Here is a 21732-nt window from a genome sequence, read left to right as displayed (position 1 = left end):
ACGTATACCTGTAAATTCTAGAAGTTATGCAACAAAATCCTTAAGGTTCGACGAATCTCTCCAAAATCATCAAGCTCTATTCGACGCACTTTCAAACTGGACCGCCACAATCAAATTGATGCTTCGAAAGTGGTTCCAAAACTACTGTTGTGCTTTCAAGGTTCGTTTGAAAAAAATAAAAACTGAAAATTTAGAAGAGATAAGAGGATAAGTTGTGTTTTCAAGGTTCGTTTAATTTATAAACATGTTATACGAAAGAGGTAGAGATCGTGGGTTATTCGAAAAGCGGTTTAGAGACAGACAGAGGTTAATGATGCTTTTAATTTTGTTTCCAATTAATTTTAAAGCACAAGTCATGTGTCAGAATTTGATTGGTCATGTGACTTGTGCTTTAGTATATAAGGGATGTTTCTGTTTATTTCAACCATATATGTACAAAATGATGAATACTTAATAGTAGGTAATACACATTTTATGGTTTAGATAAATATAAGTTAATAAAAATTTGGATCAATATGTATATAAAATAGATAGTAGTAAATAAACATATAAAGGAAATTCTATAAGAATAACACCACCACCCTGCCCCTAACTAAATCTCATATTAAATAGTAGAATCCAACTATTTAATAATCAAGTGCGAATCAGATGTGTATTCACGCAACATGTTATTAGATCCTCTGAAGACCGCAATTATATCCGTTTGAAAGTGAAAAAGTCTATTAACAAGTAGATATAATATTTCTTTCAAAAAAACAAATAGATTATATGTAAGCAGGGTTTCGTTAAATGTAAAATATAATGAAAAATAATTGGATTGGTGGATTGGAAAGCACTGGAAAGAAAATTATAGTGATATAAATAATGGAAATAGATTGATAATAAAGAAAGAAGAAGAGTGTGGTTTCCACACGAAGAGCACCATCCTTCACCATCATCACTCACGCATCACCACACTTGTACATACACCACCACTCGCTTCATCCTCAAAATAATTAGCGTAGTCGCTGGTTAATTAATAATTTTATTAATTTTATAGGACTAATATAATAGTATACATATTACCCAACATATCACGCAGAGAACATGCATGCATACGTACTGGCCTACGTACATATACACTAATATACAACCAATGACATTGCTAAAGTTTTGAAATTATTCTAAACATGACCGACCCTGAAATATTGGAGGCTAAAAACGATTTAGTAAAAAGTTCAATAAAATCTGCCATTAAAATGATATGTTGATATTTAGACCGGCCATGTCTTTACGCTACCATTGAAATGATATGTTAATATTTTGCTTTAAGCTGAGAAATACTTTAGGATCTGCCAATATTAATTTAGTAGCCGTGAAAAAGAAATAGTAGCCGTGGAAACCCTTTTCTTTGTGTGTGAATTCAGTATTATAATTGAGGAAACGTTTCATTCAAATGTAATTTACCTTTTATAAATTATAACCAAAAATATAGGAACATGAATTCCATTTTAAGGCTTCATATTATAGTATCGTATACTCTTCGAATAATTTACCTTTTATAAATTGTCTCGTTTGTGATGTCAAAAGAAAAAAATGTCTCGTTTTGTCTTCCACTATGACGAAAAGAAAATATATATACCTTTTTCTTAAGCATATTCTTCGAATACGATCAAATAAGAAAAAAATCACAAAAATAAAATTGGGACAGAGAATAAAAATGATTAGAAGACTGAAAGATTAAAAATGAAATTAAATGGTTCTCAATATAATGGGCCGATAATTCAGATTAAAAATGAAATTAAATGGTTCTCAATATAATGGGCCGATAAATGAGAGTTCCTTATATTGAGCCCATCAGAAGCCTAAGGAACAAATCATCTAAAACACTGCATTTGATATGGATTTCTTGATGCTCACAAAATGCTCTGCATATCATGGTTCCTCTTGTGTTCTGTAAGCTGGTTCTCTAAATATGCTTAAAGTTGTAAGCTGAAGGAAGCTGTACTGTCTCACTGTAATAAGAGTTGTGTGGATCTTGATTTCATATCAAGTAAAAAACTCGAATAATAAAAAGATGATATTGTTCTTTGGTTAGAAGTTAGAACTTGTAGCTTCTTATTTTTCTCTTGGAACGAATCAAACGAAAAACTATGACTATTAGTGACATAAACAATGTTGATCCTCCAACTAACCTAAATCCTAGTTTGATTCTTCTTATTTTTCTAAGTTTGTCATTATCTTCATCTGAATCCATCTCTTGAATCACTTCAGCTTCCCAATCTTCTTCTGAGTCTTCAACTTCAACTTCTAACTCTTCTTCTTCTTCATCTTCACTTGTTTCTCTATCCACTGGTTGGATCTTGTCTCTTTCCTCAACTCTTCTTGGTTCTGTTGATCCATCTTTGTCTATCTCTTGAATCCTTTTTGAGCTACCATCTTCACATTCAGTTTCCCTGTTCTCTTTTTCCTTAAGTCTCTCTTCTTTGAGCTGATGAGTCTTTCTTGATTCCTTATCCTTGACTGTCTCTGTGGTTTCTTCATATTTAAGGTTATCTGTTGATCTTTGTTGCACTTGTTCCCTATCCTTGTCTTGTTTCCTCAGCCCTTCAGGTTCTGTTGATTCATGGTCTTCAGATTTTTCCAAGACCTCCATAGACATACTCTTCTTGTCTTCTCCTTCTTGATTGTTCATTTTCTCTTCCACCAAATCAGTTATGTTCTCATGTCTTTCCACCATTTTAGCTGATTCTCGTTCTTCAATCCCCTTCTTCTTTCTTGTGCCCTCTGCTTCTGCAGTTTCTTTCTCTTCCTTACCATCCTCTTCACTTCTGTAATAGTTTGGTCCCATGTTCTTCTTGTCTTGTTCCTCATAGTTTCTCTTTTGTTCATGAGAGTCTTGTTTTTCATTTTCTCTTGAGCTGTCATCTCTACTCTTAGTCTCTTGATTCGTATTCTCTTTTGCTTTACCACTTGTGTCAATTTCCACAAGCAACTGCTTCTTGTCATCCTTGATTGTTGTCTTTGCACCTGCTCTGTTTCCTCTGTTTTCTTCTTTATCATTGCTTGTTTCTTCTTTCCCAAGTAATCCACTCATCTCTTCTATTTTATCTGACTGTATTTCTTCATGGTCCTGATTCTTCCTTGAGCTATCACATTCATCTCTGGTCACTGCTTTACCAACAATCTTCTCTTCCCTTTCTTCTTTCATCTGATCACTTGTTTCTGTTTCCACCACTTCTTGATGATCTTCCTTTTGCTTTTTACCTCTCAATCTCTCGGTCTCATTCTTCTCTGAGCTATCATAGTTAGCTTTTGAATCCACATGCGGCATTTTCTTCTCCTTCTCGTTCTTCTCTTCTTCCTCCTCGGCCATTATCTCTTGGATGTTTTCTTGTTCTGTATGATCTGGTCCCTTTTCTTCAACATCTTGAGTCTGGCTTGAATCTTCCATAGACTTTGTCTCCAGAACCTCCTTATATCCTCCTGCTTCATTCACTTCTTCTTCATCAACTGATTCATTTTCTTGGAACCCACTTAGTTCCCTGTGTTTCTCTAATCCATCTGTTTCTTCTTCTTTAATCTTCTGAACCTTTCTTGAACTAACATCCTCAGACTTTCTCTTCATCTCTTCAGCTTCTCTATCCTCCACTCTTTGATTCTTTGTTCCTTCAACAACAGGTTCTGGAATCTTGTCATGTTCTTCATTTTCCAGAAGCTCATATGCTTTTTGTCTTTTAGTTTCTTGGTCCTTCCTTCTGATGACAATCTTAGCTTGCATCTCCACTCCTGCATCTGATTTTCCCTCATCTTCTTGTTTTTCTGCATCCTTAAGTTGTTGGATGTTTTCTTGTCCCACTGGTCTTCTCTTTGATGACTCCTTTTCTATGAACTCTTGGCCTTTTGTAAGGCTATCCTCTTCAGTCACCAGCTTAACTCCATCATTACTCATTTCTTTCCTCTCTGGTTCTTCAATCTTTTCTTCCGGTTCTTGATCTTTCTTTTCATCTGATTCTTGCACTTTAGTCTCTCCAACCTTTCTCACAATACCATCGTCACTTCTTGTCTCATCATTCTTCTCTTGTTTGCCTTTTTGTCCTCTCCTTGATTCTCCATTCTCTGTTTTTACTTCAGGTTCTTGGACATGAACCTTTTCCATTTTTGTCTCTTTCTCGGCAACTCTTTCGCCGTCTCCTTCTTTCACTCTAGGATCAGGGATCTCTTCTTGTTGTTTTAGTTCTTCTCCTCCAGTGGTGGTGTGCAATTTTCTTGAACTATCTTTCTCATTGTTTGCCACTACAGCTTCAGCTTCCCCTACCCTATCATCTTCTTGATCCAATGTTTTGTCTTCTCCTTTTACATCTTCCACTGATTGATGAATCTTTCTCTCCTCATCTTCTTTCTTGAGTTCTTCCTCATGTCTCTTATGTTTACTCAACTCTGGATCTTCCCCTTCTTGAACCTTCCTCAAGCTACCATCATCTTCAGTTTTTGTCCTTCCCTCCACAGTCTCATTCTCCTCCGTTGATCTAGGCTTTCCTTTTTCTTCTGTTTCTTGCATCTTGTCCTGTACCAAAGATCTCTGCAACTCATCAAACTCCTCTTCTGAGCTATTTTCCTCAGCTTTCACTTCTGCCTTGGGAATAAACTTTTTTTCTTCTTTATGGTCATTGTATCTTTCTCCACCGGTGTGTTTGAGATCAAGTGCTTCCTCATATGCTTCTTTCTCGACAATTCTTTCTTCATCTTCTCCTTCCACTCCAGGACCATTTCTTTGTTCCTTGTGTTCTTCATGTTCTTTTATAGTTTGCAAAATTCTTGAACTATCTTCATCATAATTTGCCTCTACAGCTTCCATTGCCACTTCATCTTCTTGATCCACTGTTTCCTCTTCCACAAAGTCCTCCCGGACTATGTCTAGCTTCTCTTGAATCTCTGTGTCATGTGAGTCTTCTTTTTCAATTTCTTGAATATTTATCATAGGATCATCTAAGGAACCTTCATCTTCTTCTTCTTCTTCTTTTTGGTTCTCTTCTACCTCTTTGTTGGTCTCGTCCTCAACTTTTGTCTCAGTCTGTGCAACTTCCTCATCTCTTTCTTCTTCTTTCCCTCCTGTGTGTTTATCTCTGGGGCCAGTTGCTTCTTCTTCAACTATAAACAGTTTCTCAGTTTCTTGGCTTCTTAAGATATCATCTCCATCTTGTGTCTTTCCCTTTTCTCTGTAATCATTTGTATCCATTTCCACTAGTTCCTGGGTCTTGTCTTCAACTTCAGTTATTTTCCTTCTCTCCACAGTCTCATTCTCCTCCATTGCTTTAGTTTTTTCCTTTTCCTCTATTTCTTGCATCTTGTCTTGTCCCAAAGATCTCTGTAATTCATCAGACTTATGCTTTTCGATCTCTTGAACCTTTTCTGAGGTATCTTCCTCAGCTTTCAGTTCTGTCTTGGCAGTATCTTCATGTTGTTCTTCTTTGTGGTCACTATAGCCTGCTTCAGCAGTGCATTTATCTTTGGGACCAGTTGCTTCCTCTTTTACTAAATCTTTCATCTTTTCTTGCTCCACTCGTGTCCAACCATCATCTGTTTTTGGTTCTTCAAGCTCATGAAACTTTCTTGAATTATCATCTTCCATTTTTTCTCCTGGATCAGCAATGCTCTCCAATTTTTCTTCATCCACATATTGAGGAGTACTTCTTTGCTTTTTGCTTATTGAAGTATCATTACCATCTTGTTTCTTAACTTTTTCTCTGTAATCACTTGTTCCCTTCTCCACTAATTTATGGACCTTCTTCTTGTCTTCTTCTTGTGGCTTGTAAGGTTTAAGCAATTCTGGCTCTGCATCATCCTGAACATCTCTACTTCTTGTCTTCTTCCTCTCCAGAGTCTCTTTCTCTTCCACTACTTTAGGTTTCTCATGTTCCTCTGATTCTTTAGGATCAGTTGCTTCCTCTTTACTGAAATGTTTTCTCTTCTCCTGCCTCTCAGGTTCATGTGATTTTTGTTCTTCAAACTCATGAAACTTGTCCGAACTGTCATCTTCCACTTTTTCTTCGTCCACATCACCATCTTGTTTCTTGAATTTCTCTCTGTAATCATCATGTGTTCTCATTTCTACTGGTTCATGAATCTTGTCTCCTTGCTCACTGTGTCTCTCAAGTTCATCTAAATTTGGTTTGTCAGGAGGCTCTTGGATTCTTAAAGTATCATCCCCATCTTGTTTCTTGACTTCTTCTTTATATTCACTTGTTCCCATTTCCACTGGTTCCTGTATCTTCTTATAAGACTTACTCATTTCTGGATCTTCATCATCTTGGACTTTTCTCAAGCTAGCATCTTCAGTTTTTGTCCTCTTCTCCGCTGTTTCTTGCTTCTTGTCTTCTTGTACTACAGAACTACTTAATCCATCAGATTCCTGCTGTTCTATCTCCTGAACCCCTTTTGAGGTCTGCTTTGCCTTGACAGTATCCTTTTGCTCTTCATTATGTCCAGCTTCCACCATTTCTTGAATCTTGTATCGTTTCTCATGACTCTCTGGCTTGTCAGGTCGTTGGTCCTTAATCTCTGTTATTGTCCTAGACTCTACAAATTTCTCCTTCTCCTCTTCCTCTCTTGCTTGACCACTTGGCTCCTCTGTCCCAGTTATTTTTGTCTTACAGCGTCGTTCCTTGCGTATATTAGGTTCATGTGACTCCTGTACTTCATCTTCTTTCTCTACCTCTCCTATTTTCTCTTGTATCATTTCTTTAATCTTGCTACCATGGTTCCTTTTTGGTTCAGACAACTCATATTCTTTAACACCTTGAACCTTTCTTATGACATCATCAGTTTTGATCTCTGATTCTTCATCTTTGCAACTACTATTGATGTTCTCATCCTCAAGTTCTTGCTCCATTTGACTGTTCAGATTAACCAATTCTTGTTCTATCTTACTTGTCCCTCTTTGAAGTCTATCATCTTCTTCCTGGAGTTCTCCTTTACCATATATTCCAGATACATCATCTGAGTCTGTTCTTTCAACCTCTTGAGCTTCTCTAAATCTTTTGTCTACCTCTCTTGTATTCTTCTCGCTCTCTACACCTTTAACTTCTCCTTGACAACTTGTTTTTTCTCCTTCTATAAGTTCCTGGAATTGGTTTCCAGGTTCATCTTCTTCATGCATTGCCTCTGCAACGGTTTTATTGCCACTATCACTTACTTTTTCTTCCATTACTTGTTCTTGAGTCTCTTCTTTTCTTTTCATTGCATCAATGTCTTGTTCTGTTTTCTTCTCTGCAGTTTCTTCTTCCTCCTCGACTTTTCTTGAAAAGTCCATCTTCTCTTCAGCTAGTTCTTGGATTTTGTCTTCACATTGGAGTATTTTGGGTCTGTAAGACTCTTGATCCTTTGTTTCTGCCTCTGAAAATATATTTTCCTCACATGTCTCTAACCTCTCCTCCACCTTTGGTTTTTCAGTCTCTGCCTCTTCCAACAATTCTTTGATCTTTTCTTCTTGGAGCCTACTGTCTTCACTTTGTCTTCTCACCTTCTTCTTCTTCTTCTTCTTCTCAACTAGTTCATGTATCATGTCATCTTCCTCAACTGCTTTTGTCTCAGTTTCTGAAATGTTTGGTGTGCCCATTTCAGGATCAACCTCTTCTTTGGCACCTGAATCTCTTTGTCCACTATCTCCAACTTTTCTTGATACATGATGATCATCATCATCGCCAAATACTTTTGGTCTATACAATTCTTGATCCTTTGTTTCCTCCTCACATGTACCAACCTCTGGTTCTTCAATCTCTTGAGTTGGTTTCGGAATATGAATCGCTACATTTGTCTCTGCTGCCGCTGGAGTTTTCTCTTCCACTAACTCTTTGATCTTCTCCTGTTGTTGTTGTTCTTTAGTCTCTTGAAACTTTTTATTTAAGTTACTGCCTTCAATTTGTCTTCTCCTCATCTTAGCATTGTCCTCTTCTTCTTTCTTTGCAACCACTTCATCTACCTCATCAGATTCAAACTCCTCAGGTTTTGTTTCAGTTTCTGCAGCGTTTGGTGTGAATCCTTTGCCCATTTCCGCATCAACCTCTTCTTTGGGATACCCATTTTTTATTTCCATTGTAACACTTTTCTTCTTCTCTTTTCCTTCATTACCTGTTTCCTGAACTGGTGTTGGAATATTTGTCTCTTGTCGGTTTTGTCTCTTTGAATGTTGTTTTTCATTCTCTTGAAGCTTTAGTAAGCTCCTGTCTTCGTCTTCGTCTTGTCTTCTCACCTTATCATTGTCCTCTTCTTTCTTCTCAGCCACTTCATGTATATCATCATTCTCATTTACCTCATCTGGTTCCGGTTTATGAGATTCAAACTCCTCAGCTTTTGTCTCAGTCTCTGCAATGTTTTGTTTGAATCTTTTGCCTATTTCCACATCAACCTCTTCTTTGGAATCTGAATCTCTTCTTGAACTTTGGTGATCATCAAACTCCGTTTTCTTCTCTGCAATTTCTTCATCCCAAAGTATTTTGGGTCCATAGGACTCTTGCTCCTTTATTTCTGTTTCTCCAGCTCCTTTCTCTTCATCATTTGTTTTGCTTTTCACCACTTCTTGGGTCTTGCTTTCTTTCTCGCATCTATCCAGGTCTTGTTGTCTTATAATCTCTTCAACTTCTCTTGAGACAGCATCATCAATCTTTCCCCCCGTCTCCACCCTTTTCTCTTTGTGCTCTTCTGGCTGCTTCTTTGTTTCCTCCTCTTGGAAAAGTTTTGGGATCTTTTGTTTTCCCTCACCTCTCTCCTCAACTGGTTTCAAAGTATCATTTGATATATTTGTTTCTGCTTCTGGAGTTTTCTCTTCCACCAATTCCTCAATCATTTCGTGTTCACCCTCTTGCTTTTGTCCCTGAGACTGCTGTTCTTCAACTTCATCAGTCTTTATTAAGCTAATAATGCCTTCACTTTTTTCCTCCTCTTTCTTCTTCTCAACCGGTTCATGTATCTTGTCTGCTTTTAGTTGATCAGATTCAAACTCCTCAGGTTTTGTCTCAGTTTCTGCAATGTTTGGTACTCCCATTTTCACATCAGTCTCTTTTTTGGCATCCCTATTTGTTACCTCCAAACTTTCACTTTCACTTTTCTTCTTCTCCTTTCCTTCTTTTATTTCATCACCTGCTTCTCCTAACGTACTCACCTCTTCTTTAATCTCTTGAACTGGTTTCAAAGTATCATTTGATATATCTGTCTCTGCCTCTGGAGCTTTCTCTTCCACCAACTGTTTGATATTTTCTTGTATGTCTTGTCGCTTTCTTGCCTTAGAATGTGGTTCTTCATCCTCTTGCATCTTTATCAAGCTTCTTCTGTCTTCATCTTTTGCTCTCACATTATCATCTTCCTCTTCTTTGTTCTCCACCAATTTTTGTATCTTCTCAACCTCATCTGCTCCTAGTTTCTCAAACTCAAAATCCTCAGGTTTTTTCACAGTTTCTGCAATGTTTGGTGCAAATCCTTTGCCCATTTCAGAATCAACCTCTTCTTTTTCTTCTGAATCTCCACCTTTTCTTGAGATATCATCATCATCATCATCATCATCATCATCATCATCATCATCATCACCAAGTTCTGTTTTCTTCTCTGGAACTTTTTCTTCCTCCTTGAGTTTTCTATTTTTGGAAAAATGCGGCTTCTCTTCAGCTAGTTCTTGAACCTCTTTTTCTTTTCCAACTACATTTGGCCTATATGAATCTTGCTCCATTGTTATTGTTTCTTCAGTGTCTTTCTCTTCATCATTTGTGTTGATTTTCGTCAATTCTTGTTTCTTGCTTTCTTTCTCGCATCTTTCACATTCATCCAACTCCTGTTGTCTAATATTCTCTTGTGGCTTTCTTGAGTCTGTATCATTTGTTTCCTCCTGAACTCGTTTGGGAGTATCATTCTCTACAGTTGTCTCTGCCTCTGGAGTTTTCTCTTCCACCAATTCTTTGGTCTTTTCGTGTCGCTTTTGTCCCTGAGATAGTTGTTCTCCAACTCCCTCAGGCTTTATTGAGCTACTTTGTGGCCCAGCCTCATCATTTTTTGCATCTTCCTCCTCTTTCTTCTGCTCAACCACTTCATCTATCTTGTCTACCTCTTCTGCTTCTAGTTTATCAGATTCAAAATCCTCAGGTTTTGTCTCAGTTTCTACAATCTTTTTCTTCTCTTTTCCTTCATCACCTGTTTCCCCTAACGTACCCACCTCTGGTACTTCAATCTCTTTAACTGGTTTTGGAATATCATTCACTATTTTTGTATCTGCCTCTGGTGCTTTCTCTTCCAACAATCCTTTGATATTTTCTTGTTTATTTTGTCGCTTTCTTCCCTTAGAATGTTCTTCTTTATTCTCTTGAAGCTTTACTAAGCTTCTTCTGTCTTCACCTTTTGCTCTCACATTAGCATCTTCCTCTTTTTTCTTTTCTTCCAGTTTATGTATCTTGTCTACATCACCTGCTCCTTGTTTTTCAGATTCAAAATCTTCAGGTTTTTTCTCAGTTTCTGCAATGTTTGGTGCAAATCCTTCCCCAATGTTTTTTTTCTCCATCTCCACACTTTTCTTCTTCTCTTCTTCTTCATCATTTGTTTTAACTAAAGTGTCCATCTCTGGTGCTTCAGTCTCCTGAACTGGTTTCGGAACATCATTCGTTACAGAAGAATGTTGTTCTTCATTCTCCTGAAGCTTTATGAAGCTTCTTCTATCTTTCTCTTCTTTCTTCTCAACCAATTCATCATGTTTCTTCTCTACATTTTCTGCTACTGTTTTTTTAGATTCAAGTTCCCCAGCTTTTGCCTCAGTTTCTGCAACTACTGGTGTTCTCTCAATGTTTGGTGTGAATCCTTCACCCATCTCCGCATCAACGTCTTCTTTAGGATCCCCTCTCACCATTTCTTGGATATTGCTTTCTTCATTGCATCTCTCTGGTTCTTCATTCCCTTGAACCTTGTTCGAGCCATCATCATCAGACGTTGCTCTACTTTTACTTGTTCCATCTAGCTGCTCATGAGGTTCTTGTTTTTCAATCTCTTTAGATGCTCTAGATCCAAAATCATCACTTTTAGTCTCTGCTTGTGAATCTTTCTGCTCCATCACGTCTTGGTTAATGTCTGGAAGCTTTCTTAAGCTGCTGCTGTCTCCACTCTCTGTGTTTGAATCAGCAAACTCACGTTGACCAACTCTTTCTTCTTCATCAGTCTGTTGACTCTTTTCTAAGTTGTCATCCTTCTCTTGACCAACTGTTTCTTCTTCAACCATTTCTTGAATCTTGCTTTCTTCATTGCGTCTCAATGATTCATCAATCCCTTGAGCCTTCCTCAAGCCATCATCATCATCAGTCTTTTTCTTTTCCATTACTCTACTTTTACTTGTTCCACCTACCTCATCAGACTCCTGTTCTTCAATCTCTTTAACTGCTCCAAATACAATGCCATCACTTTTAGTCCCTTCTGAAACCTTATGTTCCCTTCGTTCTCGGTTGTCTTTTTGTCCTATAATGTCTTGAAGCTCTTTTAAGCCACTGTCCTCATGAGATTCTTGTTCTTGAATCTCTTTAACTGCTCCAGATCCATTGTCCTCACTTTTAGTCTCTTCTGAAACTTTCTGCTCCATTACTTCTTGGTTATTTTCTTGTTCTATAATCTCTGGAAGCTTTTTTAAGGCACTGTCCTCATGAGATTCTCGTTCTTGAATCTCTTTAACTGCTCCAGATCCATTGTCCTCACTTTTAGTCTCTTCTGATACTTTGTGCTCCATTACTTCTTCGTTATCTTCTTGTTCTATTATGTCTGGAAGCTTTTCTAAGCCACTGTCCTTACTCTTTGTGTCTGAGCCACTGTTCCCATCAGGTTCTTGTTCAATCTCTTCAACTGCTTCAGATCTAATGTCACCACTTTTAGTGTCTTCTAAAACTTTCTGCTCCATTACTTCTTGGTTATCTTCTTGTTCTATCATGTCTGGAATCTCTTTTAAGCCACTATCCTCATCAGATTCTTGTTCTTCAATCTCTTCAGTTGCTCCAGATCCAATCTCCTCATTTTTAATCTCTTCTAAAACTTTCTTCTCCATTACTTCTTGGTTATCTTCTTGCTCCTTAATGTCTGGAAGCTGTTTTAAGACATTATCCTCACTCTCTGTGTCTGAATCGGCCAACTCTTGTTGACCAATCTGTTGAATCTCTTCTACGTCATCATCTTCAATTTGAGTTTCATCCACACCTCCACTGAAACCCTCCTCTTCACCTTCATTAACTTGACTCTCTCTTTCTTTATCTTCCACCATCTCACCAAACCCTTCTTCTCCTTGAATCTCAGAGTGTTCATCAGACTCTTCTCTTTCTTCAGTCTCCTCTTCAACTTCTTCTCTATTCTCAACTTCACTCACATCTCCAAAGCCCACACTCTCTTCTTCAACTTCCTCCTCCGCTTGCTCAAGGTTAAATCCAGAGATTCCTTTTACTCTTTTAGGCATTGTGATCGTAAGAGTGGCATCATCATCGTCAAACCTAGCTTTAATCTTGTCTAAATCAACAACATCTGGAATCAGAAATTTTTTCCTGAAGGCTCTCATTTCAACTTCGTTCCTCCATGCCATCCATCTAATCATAACCATTTCTTCAACAGGTTTCCTTCCTCTTATTGTAATCCTATCTCCCTCTTTATTTATCTCAATCTCAATACCTTCCTTCTTGAATCCTACAGTTTCAATCCTCAAGTTAACATTCCCTAAAACACTAAACCCTAAATCATTCAACCCTAACTATCCTAGACAAGCACACAAAAAGAGAGAGACCAAAGAGTGCATTAGTTTACACCTTTAAGATGGATGATGATGATGAATCTTGAATCTGTTTCTTGAGAAAGCACCAGAGGACCAAATGGGTCTTTGGAGAAGCGAAAATCAACTGAGGATGATACATCTTCTCTTGTTCTTGTGACCTTCAATCCCAATTCTAGCTCCATTACTAACTTATTTCCTGTGTTTGGATCTGTCTCCTGAGGATTTGATGGATTCCACTGTTTTGATTAGTTGATTGCTCCACTGAAGAGTAAAGGGAAGGAGAGGGACGGACTATATATTCCTTACTTCCTCTTTAGGATATGAATAGTCAAAGTCTTTCCTCTCTTGCTGCCTTGTAGAACAAGTAACCACTTGCTTTTTTACTTTTCTTTTCATACTGAACAATGAAAACAATGGTCTTTTGTTCTTTTTTTTTTCTTTTGAAACACACTTATATTAAAAGATCAAACCAAAGTAGTTGTAGCCATTAATGCCAGTTCAGCAGACAAGACCTGCTTTGCTAGCTTATCAGCCTCAGCATTTTTCATCAGAGAAATCCAATGAAAAGAGACACATTCAAATGAGGAGGCTAAAGAGAGGATATCTGTTAAGATCCCATAGAGACCAATAATCGATGATTTCATTTTGAGAGCTTTGATCAATATGGATGAGTCCGACTCACACCGAATCCTTGATAGTCCTAACTCTCTGCACTTTCCTAAAGATTCCCGGAGGGCCAGGCTTCAACAAGAACGCTAAATACAACAATTTTCGTTACCAGTTCCGAATCCATCTCCATTTTTGGTACTGGAACTGGAGAAGTGTTTAAAAGGAGTGCTCGTGTTTAGATAGGGATTAGAAACAATAGAACTGCGAGAAGAAATTCATGTTATATATTATTTATTTTCCATCCAAATTTATGTTATATGTATTGTTCTATCAAGCAGACCGAGATTATTAACTTTCTCTTATCTGTTCACTCATCTTTAATTTATTGGTTTGTCATGATTATTAAAATGAGTTACACACGTCTTAAACTTTTTAAGTAAATAAATTAAAAATCATGACAAACAATTTAGTTTTTGGAGGTGGTGAGCCGTCAAATCGTTATTATATTTATGTAAGTTACGAGGGAAGAGAGAGCTAAAATTGTTTTAAAAAATGTTAAATAGTTTGTATCTATATCTCTTACCAACTCAAACAGCAACTCTAGACTAGCTAGACATTAACCAACACTTCACATATTTGTTGGCTCAACTAAACTAAGTAGACTAGCTTTACTCTTATTCTCCTTGTTGTAACTTCTAGTTGGTTACTTCTTCATCTTCTTCTTCCTCTTTCATTCCTTTGTACCTTCTTCTAAGTTACTCTTCTTTTCTTGGAGTATTTAATTAAGATTCAATCTCAGCACTTTACCAATCTAATAAATTACCCAAAATGAAAATAAAATAATTAAAATGTCCAAAAGTACGTAAAATGTCCAAAAATACTAAAACTAAGCCTAATTATTATTTATAGATGTGATACTCTACCATTTTTTGTTAGTTTTGTTTTGTTTGGCATAATTTTTTTATTTATTAAAAAATTAGACTGTATAAATATAATTACCCATATTAATCACGAGAAACCTAACTCAAGCACTACAAAGTATTCATGGAATACTGAAGTAATTTGTAAATGTGGTATTTTAAAGATAACATATATTTGGACTTCAAAAAGGAAGAGAAATGACAAGATGTGAAGAGAAAAGAAAAAGGTTTGTCAAAAAAAAGGTTCTTCCTTTTTTTCTTCAAAAAGGAAGAAAAAAGTTTTTTTTTTTTTTAGTTATGGCTTATAGGCAAAATGATGATTTCTTTGCTGTCCCGCAAGAGATAAAAATCTATTTTGTTCGACTTAAAATTTTAAACAAAAGAATCTATCAAAGAATATATATCTTTCTTTTAAACAATCTCTTTCTTCTTTCTTCTTTCTTCTTCGCTAGAAAACAGAAAACCCTACATCTCCCTCAAACTGCTCTCTCTCAAAAATGGATGTTACTTTGATGATTTCTATGATTCTTGTTATCGTTCTCGGTGCTTATCTGGCTGTGCATAAAATCATAAACAAGGTGGTGCGTAAAGTGGTGCGTAAACACAAGAGCTCCTCGGACACAAACACGAGCAAGAGCTCCTCGGACACAAACACGAGCAAGAGCTCCTCAGACACAAACACGAGCACGGATACGCTTCCTTCAACCACTCCCACTTCTCAAGAGACTGCCATTGACAATTTGACATACATAGGTATTTGTTTAAAATTTTATATCCCTAAACCCTCAGTTTTTAATCAGTACGCCCTCAACTTTGTTTGAAGAAGTTGTATTTGACGAAACCGAAGTTTGTTTTAGGTTTGTATACTTGTAGTTGGATTTGGCAGATAACAATGACTGATTGTGATATTGATTACTTAGCTTAGCTTTGTTTTATATTTGTTCTTCTGTGGCCGAGCCTTACGGGTAAGTTCTGAACATCTCTGGTTCTTCAGCTTCATCATGGATTTGGGCCTTAATTGGCTTCGTTGTTCAGTTGTGGTTTATTTCCTCCTCCTCCATATCTCTCTGATAGTTGCCATAATTTCTTCGAGACTACTCTTCTTTCTCATTTGCCTTAGGTTCTTCTACTGCAGGCTTTTCTTTTCTTCATTACATACAGAAACAGCTTCTCACACTGCTTTCTTCCCATGTTCACTGTTGCAATACTTAAAATAATATTATTGATTCTCGATCCAAATATTTAAACCAAACCAATTTATATGCTAAGTTTAGGTATTCTGATATTCAAAATTATATGTAATATATTATTTTATTTATAGATTTTCGTTACCAGTTCCGAGTCCATCTCCATTTTTGGTACTGGAACTGGAGAAGTGTTTAAAGGAGCGCTCGTGTTTAGTTAGGGATTAGAAACAATAGAACTGCGAGAAGAAATTCATGTTATATATTATCTATTTTCCATCCAAATTTATGTTATATGTATTGTTCTATCGAGCAGACCGAGATTATTAACTTTCTCTTATCTGTTCACTCATCTTTAATTTATTGGTTTGTCATGATTATTAAAATGAGTTATACACACGTCTTAAACTTTTTGAGTAAATAAATTAAAAATCGTGAGAAACAATTTAGTTCTTGGAGGTGGTGAGCCGTCAAATCGTTATTATATTTATGTAAGTTACGAGGGAAGAGAGAGCTAAAATTGTTTTAAAAAATGTTAAATAGTTTGTATCTATATATCTTACCAACTCAAACAGCAACTCTAGACTAGCTAGACATTAACCAACACTTCACATATTTGTTGGCTCAACTAAACTAAGTAGACTAGCTTTACTCTTATTCTCCTTGTTGTAACTTCTAGTTGGTTTACTTCTTCTTCCTCTTTCATTCCTTTGTAGCTTCTTCTAAGTTACTCTTCTTTATTCTTCTTTTCTTGGAGTACTTAATTAAGATTCAATCTCAACACTTTATCAATCTAATAAATTACCCAAAATAAAAATAAAATAATAAAAATGTCCAAAAGTACGTAAAATGTCCAAAAATACTAAAATTAAGCCTAATTATTATTTATAGATGTGATACTCTACCATTTTTTGTTAGTTTTGTTTTGTTTGGCATAATTTTTTTATTTATTAAAAAATTAGACTGTATAAATATAATTACCCATATTAATCACGAGAAACCTAACTCAAGCACTACAAAGTATTCATGGAATACTGAAGTAATTTGTTAATGTGATATTTTAAAGATAACATATATTTGAACTTCAAAAAAGAAGAGAAATGACAAGATGTGAAGAGAAAAGAAAAAGGTTTGTCAAAGAAAAAGGTTCTTCCTTTCTTTTTTTCAAAAAAGGAAAAAAAACGTTTTTTTTTTTTGGGTTATGGCTTATAGGCAAAATGATAATTTCTTTGCTGTCCCGCAAGAGATAAAAATTTATTTTGTTCGACTTAAAATTTTAAACAAAAGAATCTATCAAAGAATATATATCTTTCTCTTAAACAATCTCTTTTTTCTTTCTTCTTTCTTCTTTCTTCTTCGCTAGAAAACAGAAAACCCTACATCTTCCTGAAACTGCTCTCTCAAAAATGGATGTTACTTTAATGATTTCTCTGATTCTTGTTATCTTTCTCGGTGCTTATCTGGCTGTGCATAAAATCATAAACAAGGTGGTGGTGCGTAAAGTGGTGCGTAAACATAAGAGCTCCTCGGACACAAACACGAGCAAGAGCTCCTCAGACACAAACACGAGCACGGATACGCTTCCTTCAACCACTCCCACTTCTCAAGAGACGGCCATTGACAATTTGACATACATAGGTATTTGTTTAAAATTTATAACCCTAAACCCTCAGTTTTTAATCAGTACGCCCTCAACTTTGTTTGAAGAAGTTGGATTTGACGAAACCGAAGTTTGTTTTAGGTTTGTATACTTGTAGTTGGATTTGGCAGATAACAATGACTGATTGTGATATCGATTACTTAGCTTAGCTTTGTTTTAGATTTGTTCTTCTGTGGCCGAGCCTTACGGGTAAGTTCTGAACATCTCTGGTTCTTCAGCTTCATCATTGATTTGGGCTTTAGTTGGCTTCGTTGTTCAGTTGTGGTTTATCTCCTCCTCTTCCATGTCTCTCTGATAGTTGCCATAATTGCTTCGAGACTACTCTTCTTTCTCATTTGCCTTTGGTTCTTCTACTGCAGGCTTTTCTTTTCTTCATTACATACAGAAACAGCTTCTCACACTGCTTTCTTCCCACGTTCACTGTTGCAATACTTAAAATAACTATTGATTCTCGATCCAAATATTTAAACCAAACTAATTTATATGTTAAGTTTAGGTATTCTGATATTCAAAATTATATGTAATATATTATTTTATTTATAGATTTTCGTTACCAGTTCCGAATCCATCTTCATTTTTGGTACTGGAACTGGAGAAATGTTTAAAGGAGCGCTCGTGTTTAGATAGGGATTAGAAACAATAGAACTGCGAGAAGAAATTCATGTTATATATTATTTATTTTCCATCCAAATTTATGTTATATGTATTGTTCTATCGAGCAGACCGAGATTATTAACTTTCTCTTATCTGTTCACTCATCTTTAATTTATTGGTTTATCATGATTATTAAAATGAGTTACACACACGTCTTATACTTTTTAAGTAAATAAATTAAAAATCATGACAAACAATTTAGTTCTTGGAGGTGGTGAGCCGTCAAATCGTTATTATATTTATGTAAGTTACGAGGGAAGAGAGAGCTAAAATTGTTTTAAAAAATGTTAAATAGTTTGTATCTATATCTCTTACCAACTCAAACCGCAACTCTAGACTAGCTAGACATTAAACAACACTTCACATATTTGTTGGCTCAACTAAACTAAGTAGACTAGCTTTACTCTTATTCTCCTTGTTGTAACTTCTAGTTGGTTACTTCTTCATCTTCTTCTTCCTCTTTCATTCCTTTGTAGCTTCTTCTAAGTTACTCTTCTTTTCTTGGAGTATTTAATTAAGATTCAATCTCAACACTTTACCAATCTAATAAATTACCCAAAATGAAAATAAAATAATTAAAATGTCCAAAAGTACGTAAAATGTCCAAAAATACTAAAACTAAGCCTAATTATTATTTATAGATGTGATACTCTACCATTTTTTGTTAGTTTTGTTTTGTTTGGCATAATTTTTTTATTTATTAAAAAATTACTGTATAAATATAATTACCCATATTAATCACGAGAAACCTAACTCAAGCACTACAAAGTATTCATGGAATACTGAAGTAATTTGTTAATGTGATATTTTAAAGATAACATATATTTGGACTTCAAAAAGGAAGAGAAATGACAAGATGTGAAGAGAAAAGAAAAAGGTTTGTCAAAGAAAAAAGTTCTTCCTTTCTTTCTTCAAAAAGGAAGAAAAAAGTTTTTTTTTTTTTAGTTATGGCTTATAGGCAAAATGATGATTTCTTTGCTGTCCCGCAAGAGATAAAAATCTATTTTGTTCGACTTAAAACTTTAAACAAAAGAATCTATCAAAGAATATATATCTTTCTTTTAAACAATCTCTTTCTTCTTTCTTCTTTGCTAGAAAACAGAAAACCCTACATCTCCCTCAAACTGCTCTCTCTAAAAAATGGATGTTACTTTGATGATTTCTATGATTCTTGTTATCGTTCTCGGTGCTTATCTGGCTGTGCATAAAATCATAAAAAAGGTGGTGGTGCGTAAAGTGGTGCGTAAACACAAAAGCTCCTCGGACACAAACACGAGCACAGATACGCTTCCTTCAACCACTCCCATTTCTCAAGAGACGGCCATTGACAATTTGACATACATAGGTATTTGTTTAAAATTTTATATCCCTAAACCCTCAGTTTTTAATCAGTACGCCCTCAACTTTGTTTGAAGAAGTTGGATTTGACGAAACCGAAGTTTGTTTTAGGTTTGTATACTTGTAGTTGGATTTGGCAGATAACAATGACTGATTGTGATATCGATTACTTAGCTTAGCTTTGTTTTATATTTGTTCTTCTGTGGCCGAGCCTTACGGGTAAGTTCTGAACATCTCTGGTTCTTCAGCTTCATCATGGATTTGGGCCTTAATTGGCTTCGTTGTTCAGTTATGGTTATCTCCTCCTCCTCCATATCTCTCTGATAGTTGCCATAATTGCTTCGAGACTACTCTTCTTTCTCATTTGCCTTAGGTTCTTCTACTGCAGGCTTTTATTTTCTTCATTACATACAGAAACAGCTTCTCACACTGCTTTCTTCCCACGTTCACTGTTGCAATACTTAAAATAATTATTGATTCTCGATCCAAATATTTAATCCAAACCAATTTATATGCTAAGTTTAGGTATTCTGATATTCAAAATTATATGTAATATATTATTTTATTTATAGATTTTCGTTACCAGTTTCGAGTCCATCTCCATTTTTGGTACTGGAACTGGAGAAGTGTTTAAAGGAGCGCTCGTGTTTAGATAGGGATTAGAAACAATAGAACTGCGAGAAGAAATTCATGTTATATATTATTTATTTTTCATCCAAATTTATGTTATATGTATTGTTCTATCGAGCCGACCGAGATTATTAACTTTCTCTTATCTGTTCACTCATCTTTAATTTATTGGTTTGTCATGATTATTAGAATGAGTTACACACACGTCTTAAACTTTTTAAGTAAATAAATTAAAAATCGTGACAAACAATTTAGTTCTTGGAGGTGGTGAGCCGTCAAATCGTTATTATATTTATGTAAGTTACGAGGGAAGAGAGAGCTAAAATTGTTTTAAAAAATGTTAAATAGTTTGTATCTATATCTCTTACCAACTCAAACAGCAACTCTAGACTAGCTAGACATTAACCAACACTTCACATATTTGTTGGCTCAACTAAACTAAGTAGACTAGCTTTACTCTTATTCTCCTTGTTGTAACTTCTAGTTGGTTTACTTCTTTTTCCTCTTTGATTCCTTTGTAGCTTCTTCTAAGTTACTCTTCTTTATTCTTCTTTTCTTGGAGTATTTAATTAAGATTCAATCTCAACACTTTACCAATCTAATAAATTACCCAAAATGAAAATAAAATAATTAAAATGTCGAAAAGTACGTAAAATATCCAAAAATACTAAAACTAAGCCTAATTATTATTTATAGATGTGATACTCTACCATTTTTTGTTAGTTTTATTTGTTTGGCATAATTTTTTTATTTATTAAAAAATTGTATTGTATAAATATAATTACTCATATTAATCACGAGAAACCTAGCTCGTGTTTGTGTCCGAGGAGCTCTTGCTCGTGTTTATGTCCGAGGAGCTCTTGTGTTTACGCACCACTTTACGCACCACCACCTTGTTTATGATTTTATGCACAGCCAGATAAGCACCGAGAACGATAAGAAGAATTAAAGAAATCATCAAAGTAACATCCATTTTTGAGAGAGAGCAGTTTCAGGGAGATGTAGGGTTTTCTGTTTTCTAGCGAAGAAGAAAGAAGAAAGAAGAAAGAAGAAAGAAGAAAGAGATTGTTTAAGAGAAAGATATATATTCTTTGATAGATTCTTTTGTTTAAAATTCTAAGTCGAACAAAATAGTTTTTTATCTCTTGCGGGACAGTAAAGAAATCTTCATTTTGCCTGTAAGCCATAACTAAAAAAAAAAAAAAAAAAAAAACTTTTTTCTTCCTTTTTGAAGAAAGAAAAGAATAACCTTTTTCTTTGACAAACCTTTTTTTTTTTGACAAACCTTTTTCTTGTCATTTCTCTTCTTTTTTGAAGTCCAAATATATGTTATCTTTAATATATCACATTAACAAATTACTTCAGTATTCCATGAATACTTTGTAGTGCTTGAGTTAGGTTTCTCGTGATTAATATGAGTAATTATATTTATACAGTCTAATTTTTTAATAAATAAAAAAAATTATGCCAAACAAAACAAAACTAACAAAAAATGGTAGAGTATCACATCTGTAAATAATAATTAGGCTTAGTTTTAGTATTTTTGGACATTTTACGTACTTTTGGACATTTTAATTATTTTATTTTCATTTTGGGTAATTTATTAGATTGGTAAAATGTTGAGATTGAATATTAATTAAATACTCCAAGAAAAGAAGAATAAAGAAGAGTAACTTAGAAAAAGCTACAAAGGAATGAAAGAGGAAGAAGACGATGAAGAAGTAAACCAACTAGAAGTTACAACAAGGAGAATAAGAGTAAAGCTAGTCTACTTAGTTTAGTTGAGCCAACAAATATATGAAGTGTTGGTTAATGTCTAGCTAGTCTAGAGTTGATGTTTGAGTTGGTAAGAGATATAGATACAAACTATTTAACATATTTTAAAACAATTTTAGCTCTCTCTTCCCTCGTAACTTACATAAATATAATAACGATTTGACGACTCACCACCTCCAAGAACTAAATTGTTGTCACGATTTTTAATTT

At 35.2% G+C, this 21732-nt stretch overlaps 1 protein-coding gene across 2 annotated transcripts; it reads right to left on the bottom strand.

Moving 5' to 3' along the window:
• Positions 1-405: 405 nt before the first annotated feature.
• Positions 406-18797, bottom strand: LOC103853427 (trichohyalin). 2 transcript variants are annotated; one of them, XM_033285758.1, is made up of 3 exons: positions 12786-18797; positions 8387-12666; positions 406-8041 (listed from the first exon to the last, which is right to left on the bottom strand). In XM_033285758.1, exons 1-3 carry the CDS (start codon positions 12931-12933, stop codon positions 2081-2083), a joined length of 10389 nt encoding a protein of 3462 aa, XP_033141649.1. In that variant the 5' UTR covers positions 12934-18797; the 3' UTR covers positions 406-2080. The 2 variants fall into 2 exon arrangements, with proteins under 2 accessions (XP_033141649.1, XP_018512407.2); XM_018656891.2 differs by having other exon boundaries at positions 406-12666; positions 12786-18796.
• Between the last annotated feature and the right edge of the window lie 2935 nt (positions 18798-21732).

This window comes from Brassica rapa, chromosome A02 (assembly GCF_000309985.2).
Source record: "Brassica rapa cultivar Chiifu-401-42 chromosome A02, CAAS_Brap_v3.01, whole genome shotgun sequence".
Taxonomy (NCBI): domain Eukaryota; kingdom Viridiplantae; phylum Streptophyta; class Magnoliopsida; order Brassicales; family Brassicaceae; genus Brassica; species Brassica rapa.
Note: the sequence above shows the minus strand (reverse complement) of the source record. Positions and strands in the feature narration are given on the sequence as shown.

Coding starts and splice junctions, on each gene's coding strand:
- LOC103853427 (XM_018656891.2), bottom strand. CDS start 12,933: ATGGAGCTAGAATTGGGATTGAAGGTCACAAGAACAAGAGAAGATGTA. Junction 12,667..12,785: donor CATCATCATCCATCTTAAAG/GTGTAAACTAAT, acceptor TTGAAACTGTAG/GATTCAAGAAGGAAGGTATT.